General features: G+C 43.6%; 1 protein-coding gene across 6 annotated transcripts in view; it reads left to right on the top strand.

Annotated features, from left to right (window-relative positions):
* Window positions 1–19,985, top strand: part of CACNA2D1 (calcium voltage-gated channel auxiliary subunit alpha2delta 1) — a 699,121-nt gene that overhangs the window by 658,513 nt on the left and 20,623 nt on the right. For all 6 annotated transcript variants that reach the window (XM_063448181.1, XM_063448183.1, XM_063448182.1 and 3 more), the window contains 6 exons: window positions 2,270–2,308; window positions 2,904–2,975; window positions 3,456–3,608; window positions 3,696–3,748; window positions 10,076–10,131; window positions 13,666–13,795. In XM_063448181.1, the coding sequence (XP_063304251.1) occupies window positions 2,270–2,308; window positions 2,904–2,975; window positions 3,456–3,608; window positions 3,696–3,748; window positions 10,076–10,131; window positions 13,666–13,795 (503 nt within the window). The remainder of the gene's footprint in view (window positions 1–2,269; window positions 2,309–2,903; window positions 2,976–3,455; window positions 3,609–3,695; window positions 3,749–10,075; window positions 10,132–13,665; window positions 13,796–19,985) is intronic.

The following is a 19,985-nucleotide window of genomic DNA, read 5'->3' as shown; positions in this document are numbered from 1 at the left end:
AGAGGGACTGAGGGGGTGACAGAGTGGGTGACAGAGTAACTGAGGGAGGGAGGGGGTGGCAGGTAGTAGAGTGATTGAAGGAGGGAGTGCGTGACACAGTAAGGGAGGGGGTGGCAGAGTGAGGGAGGGGGTGACAGGTGTCAGAGTGAACTGAGGGATGGAGGGGGTCACACAGTGGGGTGGGGGTGACATATGAAGGAGGGGTTGACAGGTGGCAGAGTGACTGAGGGAGGTGGTGACACAGGGAGGGGGTGAGAGGTGGTAGAGTGACGGAGGGAGGGGGTGACACAGTGGGGTGGGGATGACACAGTGAGGGAGGGGGTGACAGGTGACAGAGTGACTGAGAGAGGAAGGGGGTGACAGTGAGGGAGGGGAATGTAATTTTAAAAATACCCTATTTTGTTTCCCCTGGTGGTCCAGTGGACTGTTTCTCCAGTCTTACCTGAGAGGCAGAGAGCCAGCACAGTCTGCAGCTCTGCCTGGTGTGAGCTGCAGACTGTGCAGTGTCTCGCGATATCCAGAAGTCAGAGCGTTGCCGCAGATTACCATGGAACCGAGGACCTGACACAGTCTGCCCTATGGTGAGTTAAGCAGCCGCGAGGCCTAAGGCGGCCGCCAACTCACCTAATTAGAGAACCACCACCGACAGGGGTGGCAAAATGCTGCCCCTGTCCGAGTGCCACCTGGAGCCGTGGCTCCACCGTGGGCTATGGAATACTCCGGCCATGTAAGGGACGCTCTAGGCACACATTCACTACTATGTAGACATACATGGAATACATGATGCAAAAGTTTCACAAATTGAATATTGCCAGTCAGAAAGAGAGTATTCCAGCTGGCTGTTTTAGAAATGTAATTTACTCACCTTTTTCCAGCACTGCTACTCTCATCTGGCCCTGCCCCAGGTCCACCTCCTTTGCCGACATCATCAGAATTGATGATCTTGTTCAATCACAATGCTTTGGAATAAGAAAGTATTGGATTTGCTGAGATAGTCGATTCTGATATTCTCAGCCAAGGAGGCATATAGCAGAGCAAAAATGCTGCCCTGGCCAATCAGCTTGTCCTCATAGAGATGCACTGCATCAATGAATCTCTATGGGGAAAGTTCAGTGTATGCATGCAGACTGTGGATACACTGAAGCACTGCCACAGAAAGCACCTCTAGTAGCCGTCTGAGAACATACTTGCCGTCAGAGGACATAGCTTGCAGGGACATACTATACTGTAGTTAAGCTGCAGTTGTTCTTGTGACTATAGTATCCCTTTAAGTTAGACTAACGTTTTGAAGATGTGTTTTTTCCAGTGTTTCTAAATTATAGGAATTGTGACATTTAAGTTTCTGATAAAGTTCCATAGACCGACTTGTTTGCTGTATTTGTGTGAGTCTGTAGTATACAGAAAACACAGACACAAAGGAATGCATGTTTAAAATGGAATGAGACAAAAATGTGATTCTTTGTTAAATTTGCATATGCTCACCCAGAATGTTTTGCGGTAGTGACATCACTGCAGATTTGTGATCTCTGTGGGAAAAGCAAGTCCTATGGCTTGACTGGTGTGCAGATTTTTGTTTAACATTGTATTAACTATCCACAGACTTCAGGTGGAAGGGGTTTTCAATCACAATTACCATAACCTATTTGGATTTTGATATATGTATTTCTTCAGCAGCATGAGCATAAAAAGGAAAATAACTATTAAAAAACACAATAATGCTCTCTGATTGAGTGTGTAAACAGAATAAAATAATAACCGTACTCCCATTTGTGAGAATGACTAAACAGCTCAGTGTTTCCAGCATAGGTTGTATAATCCCCACCAAATGTAATATGCTCAAAAGTCTTCAGCAGCATACTTCACAGAGTGCCAGGTCAAAAAGTTTACTATATATAAACTTGACAAAGCCCCAGAATAAGCAAAAAGTTTTGTGAATTATTGTGTTATCTTTTATGTTTCTTTTTTAATGCAATAAAGTATATTTGGATCTCTATTCAAATGCTAATGAAAATCATCTTGAATTTTTCAAATAAAACAATGAAAGTGAGAAAATGCAGTGACCAAGAAGGAAAATAAATAAAGTTTATAATTGTGTACAATGATTTAGAATTTGAAGAGCTTAATTTAAAAGCAATAATAGGAAGGACAAGTCATAAATAAAGTTCATTTGACAGCATTAAAGAAAAAGAAAAGGGGAAAAAGTAGAACTTTGTATACTATGTGTTCTGTAAAAGTGCTGTAGAAACATGTTTTGTCTTTTACTCTTCAGTGCAAGAAGGAAGCATGCGGTTGCCAAATGGACAGTACAGTAAGTTTTATTTACTGACAATGTGAATGGTTGATAGGGGCTGAAACAAACAGTCATTCTGCTGATGCAGATTAAATGCATACTAAATCCTATAGACCAATTAGAAGCAGAATGTCATCTTTCAAGAAATAAAATTGCTTGTTCGTTATTTATTTCTATGATAAAATAGTATTGTTTATTTAAAAGCCATTTAATAAAAGCCTTGTTAATTATTGTATTATATATGGAATATTAGCTTGATTAAAGGCTTATAGTTCCCAATACAATAAACCCGTAACAAAACATTCAGACTGAACTAGTAAAAGTGGTTTAGCAACTAACCATAAACAGGCAATGAACAGTCTGTGGGTTTTGTTTTATTCACTGATTCCAAAAACTGATCCAGTAAAATTAATCAGATAAATGAAATGGTATAACAAAGAACAAAAAGGAAACATAGAAATATAGTAAATTAATTAATACATGTATCTTGAACTGCTAAATTCTTTCTGAAATTATTAAACATGTTGCACTCCTTGCAGATATTGTTTAATTGTTGTTATTCATTATTTTAAACATGTTCCAAGGCAATGCACATTTTTATTTTTATTTACAGCAATTGGACTGCATAATTCTCGATGATGGTGGATTTCTTTTGATGTCAAATCAAGCTAATTACAATACACAGGTATTGGTTGGTCTGTTCTGTGCTAATAATGCCTACCTTTTAAGAGTGTGTGTAAAAAGTAGTATTGTGTTACAGATCAAAATAGCTACTTCAAATTGCAACATTGTTATTGTTTTAGTAATAACTTTTGGTTACAAGTACTTTTACCGTAGCTCTCTATCACTTCTATATAAGATACAGATTTTTATACCCAGCTTGTATGCTGTTTTTAAACTATTGAATAGTAGTTATATGCAAGATCACATTCCTCCATATGTTCTAGCATCTAAAGGTGTAGAGAATAAATATCCCTTTCTGCACTAAATCACAGGGGATGTTGCCACCTAACACCCTTTCTTACATCTTTCTCCCTCCTATTTTTAAAAATAGAAGGGAAAATGCATATAGAGGTGGTAGACCCCATTATGTTTTGCCACGTGGGTTATATATACCACTGCTCTTGACAATTAAATGTATATTTATTTATTTTTTGCTTTCTAGATTGGCAGATTCTTTGGGGAGATTGATCCAAGCTTTATGAGACATTTAGTTAATATTTCTGTCTACGCCTTTAATAAGTCTTATGACTACCAGTCTGTGTGTGATCCTGGAGATGAACCAGTTAAAACAGCTGGTCCTCGCTCTGTATTTGTGGTAAGTATTACCTGCCGAAAGATACAGCGCATGTGATAATGCAATCGCAATAGCTTTGTAACTGTTGAATTTGTATTTCTTTTACAGCCTACCATAGCAGATATTTTAAACCTTGGGTGGTGGGCTTCTGCTGCTGCTTGGTAAGTTAATAAATATATCTTAGCTAAGCTGAGGAATAAACCAGTACAATTAATTTGTAGTTGAACAGGCCAATATGCTTAACCATGAGAAAGGAATGTTAATCATCTTCTAAGTAACATCTTTACAGTGAATAGTGGACATGTGCACCAGTGAAATTTTTGTTTTGTATGAATGATTACATACTAAATAAAAATTTCACTTGTCAATCCCGAATTTTGTCCAAATTGGAATGAAATTCGGTAAAAAATAATTTGTTTTTATATATTAGGATGAAAATAGAACTGCGCATGTACAAAAAAAAAAGCAGGCATGTCGCGAGAAGGGGCATGTCACCTAAACAAATTAAAAACTACTAGTGACTGCACAGCTATTGGCACAGGTTAAATCCTCATGCATGCCTCTACCTGTGCCAGGTCCCCCCATGTAGTAGGGGCATGTTGCCTCACTGTCAAAAAATTACAAAGAACTTTCCCACACTGTGTAAAATGACTCAGAGCATTCTGATTGGTTGGATTCCAAGCCAACCAATCAGAGTGCTGTGACAGGTAAATGTAGAGACTTACCTGTCAGTCTCTTCATTTACCTGTCAGAGCACTCTGATTGGTTGGCTTGGAATCAACCAATCAGAGTGCTCTAAGTCAAATTGCAGGGAGTCAGAAGGCTTTAGATGTTTTTTTTTTTGTGCCCTGCAGAGCTCAGTCTGCTTGGTGAAGATGGATTATTTTTTTTTAGCGTCAGGATTTTTTTTTTTTATAAATTCTTTATTTTGGAAGATTTTTTGTTTTATGGGGTGGGGGTACAGAAAAGAAAATGGGAGGTTCAAGGTTTAAAATACACATTGCACATAACAAACGAGTATTTTTAACAGTATGCGAACAAAGCAAACCAATATATCATTTCGGTGTACATTCTTATCAGCTTTGTGTATTTTGATAGGGTTTCAAGGGTACAGAATGGAAGCGGGGGGGTAAGAGATTGGTTAGGGAAAAGTATATGCTATACAGTTTGTTTACATATAGGCATTTCGTTGGTTTATACATATGGACAGTAGCTCTGTTTTGTTCGTTGTCGGCTATTTTTTCCAAGTGAATGTTCAAGTCTCTTGTAGTGTGACTTGTTCTAGTGGTCTGGGTAGCGTATTTGAGACTGAGGGGTTCAGTTTATGTTATGGTTTCTTGGGGGTTTTGTTGTGCCCCTCGTGTTTGCTTATAGAGGTGATCGGGTCGGTTCCTTGGGGTTCGGGCTCCCCTCGTGTGAGGGGGGGGTCGGGGTGGGTGATTATTCGTGTCGTTCTGGTCCATGTCAGATGTTCTTCGTGCTTTAAGTAGTTCGTTGGCTGTCGTAGGACGTCGGTTTGAGTGCAGGTCGGGTGACTTTTTGGTGTTGTATGTAGTGTGGTGTGGAGTGCGAATCTCTGGTGTGTCGGTGTTCAGTTGAGCATTGGTAGGTGTTCGTGTGTGCCCTAGGTGTCCAATGTGGAGCTGTCTCCTAGTTATGTGGGTCCTTTATCCTTGGGTTGGCATTTGGTTTCGGTCCGCGCAGCGGCTTGGACTGTGGGGGAGTGTGGGGGGGGTATGGGGGTGTGTGTGGATGGTCTTCAGGTTCAGGGGAGGGGATGGGAGGGTTAGGGTTATGGTCTTAGGGTGTGTGTGGTTATTGGGTTTGTGAGGTGTTGTGTTATGTTAGTGTTGGTTGTTGGCTAGGTCGTTAATGGGAATGCATAGAACCACGGGTCCCATATTTTTTTGAAATTTTTAGTTGTGTCGTGGATCAGTGCGGACAATTCGTCCATTTTAATTGTGTCCTTTATTTTTCTCTTCACTGTGTCCAGTGTGGGTGTGTCTGGGCTACCCCATTTTTCGGCGATGGCTCTTCTGGTGGCGAGTGCGATTTTGGCTATCAGTTTGTTGTGGGACCTTGGTGTGTTGGCCATGGGTTTGGATAGGAGCCATATCCATGGGTCATGTGGGATGTCAGTGTGGAGGATCTGTGAGACCATTATTTCTATTTGGTTCCATACTTGTGTGGTATGGACACAGTCCCACCACATGTGTATGTAAGTGCCTCTGTGTCCGCAGCCTTTCCAGCATAGGTCAGTGCTTGACCTGCCCATCTGTTTAAGTTTTAGAGGGGTGACGTACCATCTTAATAACGTCTTGTACGCTTGTTCCTTGTGATTTACACATATGGATATGGAGGCTGTGGCCTCCCATATGTTTGCCCAGTCTGATGGGTCCTCGGCCTGCCCTATATCCCTCTCCCAAGCCGACACGTATGTGAGTGCGCCGTCCTTAACGTTTTGGATTATGTGGGTGTATAGCTGGGAGATTTGTCCTTTATGCGTTGGGTTTTGTAGGCAGTGTTTCTCAAAGGGCGTGAGTGGTTTTGTGCCGGCCTGTGTAATTGTTGGTGTTTCTAGGAAGCTTCTGAGTTGTAGGTGGCGGAACATGTCAAAGGTGCGGAATGGTGTGGTTTGTGGAAGGTCTGCGAATGGTATCGGTTGTCGGTTTCTGTAGAAGTGGTGTAGTCGTGTGAGGTCGTTTTCTTCGAAGCGGGCGAAGTCTTTCGGTGTCATGCCGGGTGGGAAGTGTGTGTTGCGAAGTATCGGCGTCAGTGGTGAGGGTTGCGAAGTCAAGCCGCTTTTTGGGGTTACTTTGTCCCATATTTTGATTGTGTTGAGGATTGCAGGTGATGTTTGGGGTAGGTGGGGTCTGGCTGTTCTGGGGAGCCAAATATACAGTGAGGGGAAGTCTCTACCAAAGATATCGTGCTCTAGGTCTACCCATCGCTTGGTACCGCTGGGGGCGTGCCAGTGTTGTGCTTGTGTTAGCTGGGCTGCCTGATAATAATGGATGAGATGTGGGAGGCCTAGACCCCCTGCTTTGTTGGGGACGTATAGGGTCTGTCTTTTAATCCTGGTACGTCTGTTGGCCCAGATGAATTTATCGATGGTAGTTTGTAGTTGTTTAAAATCTGCGTGATTGATTGGGATTGGTAGGGTTTGGAATAAGTATAAAAGTCTTGGTAGGACGTTCATCTTAATCGATGTTAGCCTGCCCAGCCATGATATCGGCATGTTTTGCCATTTGTCTATGTCTTGTTTGATTTTTGGGATCGTGGGGGTGTAGTTTAGTTCATAGCTGCGGGAGAGGTCCGTTGGTATGGCAATAGCTAGGTATTTGATATATGTGGGCGTGAAGTCAAAGGGGCAAGTTAGGCGTATGGCTGTTTTAGTGGGGGTGTCTAAATGGATGGCCAGGACTTCGGTCTTGTCGATGTTTAGTTTGTATCCAGATACTTTAGCGTAGGTCTCTAGGGCTTGAAGAAGTGGTGGGAGGGATGTTATTGGTTCTGTTATTGTAATGAGTAGGTCATCTGCATATGCAGCCGTTTTATATTCCTCCTCGCGGATTTTCAGTCCTTGTATGCTTTCGTCTGATCTGAGTGATTGCAGGAGTGGTTCTAGGGAGAGCGCGAAGAGGAGTGGGGATAGGGGGCATCCCTGACGTGTGCCGTTATATATTGTGAAGGAAGGGGGGTGCGTTAATGGTAGTAGGAGATGGGCTTGCGGGGTGGCGTATAATACTTGTAGAGCGGTTATGAATGTTTGTGGGAATCCGAATTTGAGTAGGGTAGCGAATAGGAAGGGCCATAACAATCTGTCGAAGGCTTTTTCTGCGTCAAGTGATAGAAAGAGGGTTGGTATGTGTCTAGTCTGTGCCGTCCATATGAGGTCGTACGTCCGTCTCGTGTTGTCGCTGGCCTGTCGTGCCGGTATGAAGCCTACTTGGTCTGGATGTATTAGTTTGGGTATGAGGGGGTTCAGTCGGTCGGCGAGGATTTTGGTAAATAGTTTTATGTCAACGTTGAGGAGGGAGATCGGTCGGTAGTGTCCTGGTTCTAAATGAGATTTGTTGGGTTTTGGGAGGAGGCAGATGTTGGCTTGTAGCATGTCTTTTGGTAGGGGGTCGCCGTTTAATATAGCATTGTACAGGTTGCATAGGTGTGGGATCAGGGTGGGGGCGTACGTTTTGTAGTAGAGCCCGGTGTAGCGTCAGGATTTTTAATTTTTTTTCTGTGTATTTTTTTTGTGCTCTGTTTTTTTTGTGACGGGTATTATGGATTTTTATTTGGCCTTTCTTGGGGCTGAAGAAAGAAAAGAAAATAAGTAAGAAGACGTCTAATGGTAAGTATGACATTTTATTTTACATGGTTAGTTTATTGGTGGCTCCCCTCACTATTATTAGGGTGAGGGGGGAAGGTAGGGTATTTTTTTATTGGGTGGTGAGTGACTAGGGGCTTGGGGACCTTTAGTCACTTTATTATTTGTGGTCCCCACCCACCAGTCATGGGTGGGTACCAGGGGGGACATACAGTCTCCCCTTTAATTAGTTAGGGTCCCCTCCCGCCGCTCGTGGGTGGGGACCAGGGGGTACATTAGGTCCCCCCTTTCATTAATAAGTGTCCCCACCTGCTGCGCATGGGTGGAGACCAGGGAGGACATTAGGTCCCCCTTCGCTTAATTAGGGTTCCCACCCACTGCTTATTGGTGGGGGGCAGAGGGGGTCATTGGGTCCCCGCATTATTTATTTAATTAGGGTCCCCACCTCCCTCTCATGGGTGGGATATTAGGTCCCCCCCATTATTTTTTTAATGAAGGTCCCCACCCGACGGTCATGGGTGGGAACCTGGGGAGGCCAACAATCAGAATGCTCAGATTCAGTTTATATTAATAGCCCCCACCCGTGACCCGCGGGGGGGGGGCACTATTTCCCCCAATATACGTTATTTGGGTTCCCCTCCATGGAACACTAGTGATTGGGCAGCACTGGGCCAGTCACTCTTAGTTTTAAATGTTTAGGTGACATGCCCCTACTCGCGGAATGCCGGAAGATATAACCTCCCTTTTATTAATATGGGAGTCTATCAAACAAAAGAAATGAAATAAAAAGGTAATGCATTCAGCATCTGCCCTTTTGTTTTGTTTACATTTCGTATGTAGGGCTTTGTTTATGTATTAGTAAACGAATACGAAAAAAAAACTAATTTTTGGACGAAATCGTATTCGTACCAAAAAGAATGCATGTCTAGTGAATAGTGTGTTGGAACAGTAACAGAAAAGTGTCCCTAGAAGAAATTACTATCATGGCACATCATTTTGTAAAAATCACATAATTCACAACACAATTTTTTTTTAAATGTGGCTATAATGCATTTACCCAGCTTTTCTCAACAGGATGTAACTCTTACAGAGTTATATACGCTGGGAAAGACTGACAGATGCATGCACTATTAGTAAAGCTGTGTGTATCTCCACTCCAGGTCTCACCTCACACTAAACCGCCACTCTCCCCCTAATCTCCCAAAAATCATCTCCAAAAAAAACAATTTAGCCACTCGGTCAATTTTTAGCTCAGTAAACAGCAAACTAATTTGTTGTTTTCATGGGCAGTAAATCTCCCCTTGAATATTGATTGAGGAGACTTGAAGCTGAATGCAATCAATGTGACTCCATCCCTCAATGTTTTATGTCTATTAAAACAAATGCATGAAGAAATATCTGTCTGTAACTTACAGTCATTATTCATAATAGAAAGTCCTGGAAGTAAGTGTACATATTGCCACTACTCCAAGTGTTCCTAAGTCCCATTTGAAAAATAATGAATGCCTTCACCAATAAGCTATTCTGTGTCCAATAGGTCTCCCCCACTGACTTGAATGGTGATTAAAGATGAACCTTGGAGTTTCTCCCTAGTGCCTAAAGTATCCCTTTGTTTAAATAAATAAATATTAACATATTCATAACTGTAATATACAGCAATGAAGGGGACCCGAGTCTATCATTGTAAATGTTAGTGACAGATAGGCTTGGGGTAATTATGGTATTTCTCATCTGTCAGAATGTGTGGGTATATAGAAAATGGAAAACAAAATAATGTCCAGCATAATCTGCTTATCACAAGTTGGACTTTGAGAAGTCCTCCTTGGTCATTGGAACTTGAGAAATCATGTTTCACAACTATTTCAACTATCGTCAAGTTCCCAACTTGGCATGCAAATGAGCACAGAAAGGACCATTGACCAGAAACCAGCCATGGACTGCAGTTTCAGCTTTCTAGATCTCACCAGCATGTCATATATCTAGGTACAAAAAAGACTGTGGTGGGAACAAACACGATAAAACTCCCCACACTGCATACTGCAAATAGAAAAAAATACTGTTACTGTAAGACCATTTTATAATTTTTCAGATATCTGATAATTTATAGCACTTCCTAAGATGAAAACATTAAATTTTCTATCAAAATAATATTTTTTTTTTCTAGGTCTATTTTACAGCAATTGTTCTGGAGCATTACTTTTCCACGGTTTTTAGAAGCAGGTATGTGTAATGATTTAGAAATGTAATTAATTTTCAATGTTTATAATGCAATGGTTTTATATATGTTATATGTTTCAGTTCCAATTTCTGCTGTTGAAGCCTGCTTAAAGATTAACACTGAGTAGTAGAGATGTCCCGAATAGTTTGCTGGCGAATAGTTCCAGGCGAACATAGCTTGTTCGCGTTCGCCACCTATTCGTCTTCATTGAGTAAATTGTGACCCTGTACCTCACAGTCAGCAGACACATTCCAGCCAATCAGCAGCAGACCCTCCCTCCCAGACCCTCCCACCTCCTGGACAGCACCCATTATAGATTCAATCGGAAGCTGCATTCTTTTTTTTTTTTTTTAGACAGAAGTGTGTTATATTTGAGCATGCTAGGCTGAACGTGCGTATATCATTAGGGTATGAGTATATAGCAGTACATTGTTGTGAAAGATGGCTGTCATGTTTAGGGTGTAGCTTGCACTATTTATATCAGCAGCTCCACCACTAGTTATAAACCAAATGTGAGTCGCCCCATGAGATGAGACTAGTGAATAACATAATACATGAACGGTTAAGGTAAAGGCATGTAAGGAACTACAACAATAAACTCTTTAGGAGGTGAAATAATGACATGTTTAAACGCTTGCTACTTTACAATTAGTTAATGTGCAGAGAGCAGTTCATGTGATCAAAGGCATGGTGTGGAGGATACGCTATAGTGGGACATGCTTGGCAGGCTGCTGGTTACTGCTTGTGCTCATCTGACACCTTCTGGACGCCAGGTGCAGACCCTGGGAGTCGCTGATACCTGGAACAACAAAGGCAAGTCTCTGGCTGAGTGCCGGGTTCGCGGCTTGAGGTGGTGGAAGCTTGTTTTGTCGGGTGGTCGGATCTGTCCCGGTGGTGCTTCACGTCCGGTGCGGGATTGTGGTGGCTTAAGGTGGAGGCGAATGCTTGACGTAGGGCAGGCTCTGCATTTCTGTTTGTGCCTCCGGTCCCGTCTTCGACGCCTTTTGCGTTGGTGGATTTAAATGGGGACTGCTTCGCTTAGCTGTGGTGGAGCTTGTTGGGGCTGTGGTGGAGCTTGTTGGGGCTTCCTGCTTGTTATTTGCTTCCAAAATTGATTAAAGAGTCTGTCCAGCTTAGACTCAATATCTTGCCATGCTTTGCTGGTACCAGGAGGACACGCGGCTGCCACCATATTGGGAGAGTCGCACATGAGTATGTCAGCCTGGGCGGCTGTGCTCTGTGCGTCCATTAGCTCCGGACAGCCTCTCAGGGGTGGACCGGGATAACCCCCACCGGTCCGAGGGGGGGTAACGGAGCTCCTGCTGGGAAGTAGCTGCTCCTGGGCATCCCAGGATCGGGAGATCGGCCGCCTCTCCCACCCGGTGAGCACCAGGCCACACTTGCCACGCGGAGGTAAGTAAGACTCTGTCGAGTTGCTGACCGCTATTAAGCATGTCGGGTCGGTCAGGTAGGAGCAACATTGCTGGGTCATCCCCTTCTGGGGTGAAATTCGCTTGTTGATAGCTGCTTAAAGTGAGATATTGAAGGAGCTCACACAAAGTGCGTCTTTCCTCCATGACAGCTAGGCCCCGCCCCCTGGACGCTGCATTCTTAGTGAGAGGAGGGACAGTGTAGCTGCTGCTGATTTAATAGGGATATTGATAGCTACGCTAGTGTATTCAGTGTCCACTACAGTCCTGAAGGACTCATCTGTTCTCTGCTGTAAGGACAGCACCCCCAAAAAGCCCTTTTTAGGGCTAGAACATCAGTCTGCTTTTTTTTTTTTCTGTGTAATCTAATTGCAGTTGCCTGCCTGCCAGCGTGTGTGTCAGGCTCACAGCGTATACTGTGCCGACTTGCCCAGTGCCACCACTCATATCTGGTGTCACAATAACTTGCATTTTTGACTGTAATATAATAACAGTCAGTTTCCTTCACACGTGTGCATTTCAGGGCCTGCCAGGGCACAGTGTCACACCAGTGCAACTCATATCTGGTGTAACAGTAGTGTACATTTAAAAAAAAATATATATATACAATTTTGACTGTAATAGATTGAATAGCAGTTAGTTGTCTGCAAGCATGTGTGTCAGGCCTACAGCATCTACTCTGCCAACTTCTGCCAGTGCACAGTGCCACTAATATCGAAAAAAAAATGACAGGCAGAGGCAGGCTGCCCCGCAGCGGCCGTCGTCGTCGTGGTGCTGTGATTCCCTTTGGCCCTAGAATAATGCTCAGTGTTCAAAGGCCACGTACCCTGAACTCGAAAAGTTCTGAGGACAAAGTTGACTGGCTAACACAGGACACCCAATCTTCTACAGCTTCCGCTCGGAACCTTGACGCACCATCCTCCTCCAGCTTAGCTTCGGGCACCTCTCAAGTTACCACTCGCCCGCCTGCCGCCACCACCAACACTAGCACCACAGCCGCTTCACTTGATCTGTCAGAGGAGTTATTTACACATCAGTTGGAAGAAATTAGTGATGCGCAACCATTATTGCCAGAGGATGTAGATAACAGGGATATGTCTTAGTGAGGCAGCATTACACACATGGACATACGGTGTGATGATGATGATATTGTCATCAGTGAGGACAAGGAACGGGACATGGCTAGCTTGGTATCCAACCTTGTGCAAATGGGGAGTTTGTGGTTGTGCAAATGGACTGTTTGCGGTTGTTTGCGGTGCGTTAAACGGGGAGTTTGGTCTGTCACTGTGAAGCGGGCGTAACCCTTACACTACCTGATCGATACAACATCATACCTGATGTTTTAAAGCACGTTATTCCAAACAATTTAGGAATGTTAGGTGATTTATGCCCTTTATGGATTAAAACCAGACTGTGCATCAACTATGTAATTTTCCATGGGAGTTTTGTCATGGATCCCCCTCCGGAATGCCACAGTCCAGGTGTTAGTCCCCTTGAAACAACTTTTCCATCACTATTGTGGCCAGAAAGAGTCCCTGTGGGTTTTAAAATTCGCCTGTCTATTGAAGTCTATGTCGGTTCGCTCGGTTCGCCAGTTCGCGAACATTTGCGGAAATTCGCGTTCTCCGTTCGCGAACGGAAAATGTTATGTTCGCGACATCTCTACTGAGTAGTATTATTTTTCAGATATTAATAACTGATCACAAAAGTGAAAAGTTATGTGCAAGCCTTAATTCAGTATTTTTAGCTTAGTATTTGATGAAATATATTCAATTTAGTTTTCTAAATTCTTATGTATATTAGTTTATGTTGCCCAAAATAAATGTTTTGTATGGTGTTTCAGCAATGGGTCAACATACGAGTTTTCCACAAATCGGATTTTAACTGTGTGACATTTTGTAATAATATAACTTTGCTATAGCTAATTAAATAAGGGAAACTGCTATCACATATAACTTGGCAATGGGATATTATAATTAGTTATTTTTTCTAATTCTCCTAAAGGTAGTAAAATAAATATTTAAGGTAAAATCATATGTCTTTTCTAATAATACTAAATGTGTACATTCCCTATATAATTTGTGAGCATGCTGTCTTGTTTTGCAGCTGAATTTGATGATGACGATTTCTCAGCTTCTCTTTCAAAACAAAGCTGTATAACTGAGCAAACCCAGTACTTTTTCGAAAATGATAGCAAATATTTTGCTGGTCATCTAGACTGTGAGAACTGCACAAGGTACATAATAGCTTAAGTCAGAAATAACAACTTTTGATTATTGCACAAAGTAAATGAAATGCTGCACACAAGCAATGTGTACACTGGAGCTCTGTGGAGGGTGGTCTGACGCCCCTCGGAAACAACTTAGGAATAGCAGCCACAGGCATCACAATGTAGTGTGAAAAGAAACATTTTTAATTATTATGGATCAAAGGATACAGATGAAATATAATGTTTCAGCCATGAGATGTTAGTCATGTATACAGGTCACAAGTGAACCATATAAGTGTCATCTATTCATCCGCACATAAAAATGCGGTTAATGGCATTTACTATCCTGACAGGAAAAGTTGTGCCGGGCAACTTTACCATCCTGAGAGGAAAAGTTGTGCCGAGCAGCAAACATGCACATGGAAACCTGGTAATTGCTTTTGGGGTCACAGACCAGTCATGGCCAATCAGATCCACAGGAGGGTTTGTGCTGAGCAGCAATCATGCACATGGAAATCTGGTCATTGCTTTTGGGGTCAAAGGCTGCTTACAGCTAATTGGATCCACGGGAAGGGTATTTAAACCCAGTTCTCCTTTTGCTCATTGCCCTGTCGTGGTTTCATCCTGTTGGTAATCCGAGAGTGTGTTCCTGATCCTAAATTTCTGGTATTTGACTTTGGCTTAGTTTTGACTTCCCTGAATTCTGGTATCCTTGACTTTTGGCTTTCCCTCATCGTTGTGTCTGATTCTGTGTTCCTGACCTCAGCTAGTATTTTGACTATTCTTGGATACGTTAAGTCTGGGCATTCTAAGGTCCGGTTATATGTTATCCTTAGTCCTAGGTTTGACACAGTTCTGCGTGCTGGATCAACTTGTAATCCTGATAATAAGTATGTAAGGAGAAAGGGTAGACACCCAACCAACAGCTGTCCCAATCACAGTAATGACATTATCAATCAATAGAATTCAATAAAAAAAAAAACCTGTGGTGACCATGACATGCAATGACAATAAGACGCAATATATCTGTCATGGTTCCGAAACCAGACACACGGGCAGATCACAGGAGGAGAAATTGCAATACCGGTCCTAGGAGTGGCCGAGCTATGCAAAAGGAGATACCGTATATACTCGAGTATAAGCCGAGTTTTTCAGCACATTTTTTGTGCTGAAAAACCCCAACTCGACTTATACTCGAGTCAGTGTCTGTATTATGCCAATTTACATTGCCATAATGCAGACAGGGGGCTGGCAGAGAGCTCTTACCTCTCCTGCAGCTCCTGTCAGCTCCCTTCTCCTCTGCGCCGGTCCGTTCAGCATCTCTGTCAGCTCCCACTGTAAGTCTCGCGAGAGCCGCGGGGTCATAGTGCGGCTCTCGCGAGACTTACACTGGGAGCTGACAGAGGTGCTGACCAGACCGGCACGGAGGTGGAGGGAGCTGACAGGAGCTGCAGGAGTGGTAAGTAAGAGCTCTGTCAGCCCCCTCCTACACAGTGCCCATCCAATGGACCACCAGGGAGTGAGAGCCCCCCTCCCTGCCATGTATCAAGCAGGGAGGGGGGACGAAAAATAATAAAAATAATTTAAAAAATAATAATAAAATAAAAAATAAATAAATAATATAACAAAAAAAGTAAAATAATAATTAAAAAAAATAATAAAAATGCCCACCCCCCACCAAGGCTCTGCAACACATACACAAACACACACTGCATCACACACACTTACACTGCATCATACACACACACTGCACTCATACACACACACTGCACTCATACACACACTGCACTCATACACACACGGCACTCATACACACACACTGCACTCATACACACACACTGCACTCATACACACACACTGCACTCATACTCACACACTGCACTCATACACACACTGTACTCATACACACACACACTGCACTCATGCACACACACTGCACTCATACACACACTGCACTCATACAAACACTGCACTCATACACACACGGCACTCATACACACACACGGCACTCATACACACACACTGCACTCATACACACACACTGCATTCATACACACACACTGCATTCATTATATACACACACTGTAAATAAATATTCAATTAATATAATTTTTTTAGGATATAATTTCATTTAGAAATTTACCAGTAGCTGCTGCATTTCCCACCCTAGTCTTATACTCGAGTCAATACGTTTTCCCAGTTTTTGGGGGTAAAATTAGGGGCCTTGGCTTATATTCGGGTCGGCTTATACTCGAGTATATACGGTAGGTCAGTGTACTAGCCAAAGTCAAGGAGTATAGCGATATGGAACAACTATAGGACAAGCCGAGGTCAAGGATCAGACAAGACAGAGTAAACGAGAGACAGAGCCAAAAAGTAAACACTATTGGGCTATCAGAAGACCACAACAGGGCAACACGACATGGAGGAGGTACGTTTAAATATGCTTAGAATACTTCTGATTGGATAGTTTCCACTTAGAATTAATTACAGCACGTGGAAGGTATTTGACCCTTACAGTCTTAGCCCTGACGTTATTATTATGTGCCGTGTCAGGTGGCTGACTCAGGCACATATTCAAGCATGGTGCATGCTTAAATATGTGAATGCCAATGGAACCCGTGGCAACAGGAGCCGCCACAAGCATTAAACAGGTAAGGGGCCTGATAGGACGAGTGCCGGCGGAACCCGTGGCAAGGGAAGCCGCCGCGAGCTGCGAGCAGCCAGGGGGCCTGACAAGACAAGTGCCGGTGGGACCCAAGGCAACAGGAGCCGCCGCAAGCGGTGAGCGGCCAGGGGACCTGACAATATCATGTAGCTGACATGGATCTACAGAAATTAGGTAACCACATAGATAAATGTCACAAGAGTATGGGGAGTATAGGCAGCACAAAAGAGAAAACACAGGATATATGAGCAAAAACAGCAACCATATTTCTCTGTATGTCTTTGCTATTTGCATGAGTATTTGTATTTATATTTATTTTCTACCTATTGACTTGGAAGCATATATGGTTAATATGGTTATCTGTTTTTGGTAGGGTTTTTATATGTACCCTTCTTCCTTTTTTACGTATTCTGTGTTTTTCTTTTTGTGCTGCCTATACACCCCATACTCTTGTGAAATGTATTTTGTATGTCGTTATCTCATATATTTTGATACATATCAGCTGCATGATTTTTTGTGCCTTGCTTTCATTTAGTTGTCATGGTTACTACAATTTTTTCCAATTAAATTCTATTGATTGATCGTGTCATTACTATGATTGGGACAGCTACCCTTTCTTAGCTTGGGACAGCTACCCTTTCTCAATATATATAAATGTCCAAATATGAGGCTGCACTCACGGTCCTTTCAGTTTCCAATCTTTATTCAATAATAAATAATAAATAAACAATAATTAAAAATGATCATCAACGTTTCAGTCCTTAGTTTGGAAATTTCATCAGGATCAACAATATAAGTCCCGAACGGAGGACTGAAACATTGATGATCGTTTTTAATTATTGGATAAAGATTGGAAACTGAAAGGACTGTGAGTGCAGCCACCTTTTTGGAAATTTAGATAATAGAAACCCAGGCTTAAAAGCACTCGGCATTTGAGGGATTTAAGCCAGAGTGCAAAAGAATGCTTATTTATATATATATATATATATATATATATATATATATATATATATATATATATAGATAGATAGATAGATAGATAGATAGATAGATATAGATATTTAAAGGTGGAAGGGGTTTTCAATCACAATTTTTCCCCACCATACCTTTTTTGATTTTTGCTTCACAAGCACTGCCAAGCCTTACTAGCCAGCCAGTAACCAACCTCATGCTGATGTTTTGCATTAACAATGAAACAGCTGTCCATGAGTGGTTTACTGGCTTTGCATCTTTTCCTAAGTTGTGTTTCAAAACTGTTGTATATAACAAACACAGACTCAAAGGTATCCATGTTTAAAATTGAATGAGGCAAAAATTATTTGTTGAACTAATTTGCATATGCCCACCCAGAATCCTTTGTGGTAGTAACATCACTGCAAATTTGTGATTCCTGTGGGAAAATCAACTCTTATGGCTTCACTGGTGTGCAGATGTTTGTTTAACATATATATAAATTACGGACGCACTTGCTCTGAGCTCCCCGCCGGTGGCTACAAAACTGGACAAATATCGCAGTTTCATGTGAACGGATGCACTTGCTCTGAGCTCCCCGCCGGTGGCTACAAAACTGGACAAATATCGCAGTTTCAGCTACACTATGGGCAATAAAAAGAAACCACATCCATCCCAGACCAACCCGGACCTGGGCACACAATAAAATCCCGGTGGTCTGGACAAATATTTTCGCGACACGGTGAAAATACTAGGCAAGGGCATAGACGAAGGCCTGTAGACGCCATCTTCCCCTCACTGCTCTTCCCCACTCAGCCAGGAAGGCTCGGAACCACTGCCAGAATGCGGGATGGCAGATATAAAAGAAATATTAAAAAACTTACCATCCAAAGGCATGCTATCTAAATTAGAATTCTCTATGCAGGACTAGATTTCCTCGCTGTCCTCTGAGATCAGTCAAGTGAATAGCAGGGTGGGGGACCTGGAAGAAGACAGAGACCAATTATATGACAGGGTACAGGCCATAGAACGCAACCAAGAATGCAGGGACACTAGAGATGTCCCGAACAGTTCGCCGGCGAACAGTTCCTGGCGAACATCGCTTGTTCGCATTCGCCACGGGGGCGAACATATGCGATGTTCAGTCCGCCCCTATTCCATATCATTGAGTAAACTTTGACAACCCCCCAACCGGCCGCTTGGGGGTGGGGCGGGGGGGTTGTCAAAGTATACTCAATGATATGGGGGGGGACCTACTGTCCTCCCCCCGGCCCCCACCCCTAAGCGGTGGGTGGGGGCCCTAAAAAAAACAATAGGGGGGTAACTTCTGTCCCCCCCGGCCCCCACCCCTGAGTGGTGGGTGGGGGCCCTAAATACTAAGAAGGGGGGACCTAATGTCCTCCCCCCTGGCCCCCACCCCTGAGTGGCGGGTGGGGGCCCTAAATACTAAAAAGGGAGGGGACCTAATGTCCTCCCCCCTGGCCCCCACCCCTGAGTGGCGGGTGGGGGCCCTAAATACTAAAAAGAGGGGCCTAAGGTCCTCCCCCCTGGCCCTCACCCCTGAGCAGCGGGTGGGGGCCCTAAATACTAAAAAGGGGGGGAACCTAAGGTCCTCCCCCCTGGCCCCCACCCCTGAGCGGCGGGTGGGGGCCCTAAATACTAAAAAGGGGGGGGACCTAAGGTCCTCCCCCCTGGCCCCCACCCATGAGCGGTGGGTGGGGGCCCTAAATACTAAAAGGGGGTGGGACCTAAGGTCCTCCCCCTGGCCCCCACCCCTGAGCGGCGGGTGGGGGCCCTAAATACTAAAAAGGGGGGGACACCTAATGTCCTCCCCCCCGGCCCCCACCCCTGAGCAGCGGATGGGGGTCCTAAAAAAAATGCCCCCCCAGGTGACTAGGGGTCCCTAAACCACTAGTCACCCCATCCCCCCAAAAAAAAATATTAACCACCTACCTACCCCCTCACCCTAACAATAATGAGGGGGGCACTTTAACTTTAAGTACCTGTAAAAAAAAATAAAAAAACTTACCATTCGATGTTTTCTTTCTTCTAAATCTTCTTTTTTTCAGCCCCAAAAAAGGCCAAATAAAAAAAACATAATAACCCCCCCCCAAAAAAAACGAGCGCAAAAAAAAAAAATCCATGTTCACCCCGCGAGGGCTCCGCACAGACTGAGCTCTGCAGGGCGGGGGAAGGCTTATAAAGCCTTGCCCCGCCCTGCAATTTTCCCACGCTGTGTAATTTGACTCATAACACTCATTGGTGACTCATTGGTGGATTAAGTAACCAATCAGAGAGTTATGAGTCAAATTACACAGCGTGGGAAAATTCCAAAGAACGTTCCCACGCTGTGTAAAATGACACAGAGCACTCTGATTGGTGGATTTCAAACCAACCAATCAGAGTGCTGTGACAGGTAAATGTAGAGACTTACCTGTCAATCTCTTCATTTACCTGTCAGAGCACTCTGATTGGATGGCTTAAACCCACCAATCAGAGTGCTCTGAGCCTAATTGCAGGGCGGGGCAAGGCTTTATAAGCCTTGCCCCGCCCTGCAGAGCTCAGTCTGCGCGGAGCACTCCATGGGTGAACATGGAT

Source organism: Pelobates fuscus, chromosome 3, assembly GCF_036172605.1.
Source record: "Pelobates fuscus isolate aPelFus1 chromosome 3, aPelFus1.pri, whole genome shotgun sequence".
Lineage (NCBI taxonomy): Eukaryota > Metazoa > Chordata > Amphibia > Anura > Pelobatidae > Pelobates > Pelobates fuscus.
Note: the sequence above shows the minus strand (reverse complement) of the source record. Positions and strands in the feature narration are given on the sequence as shown.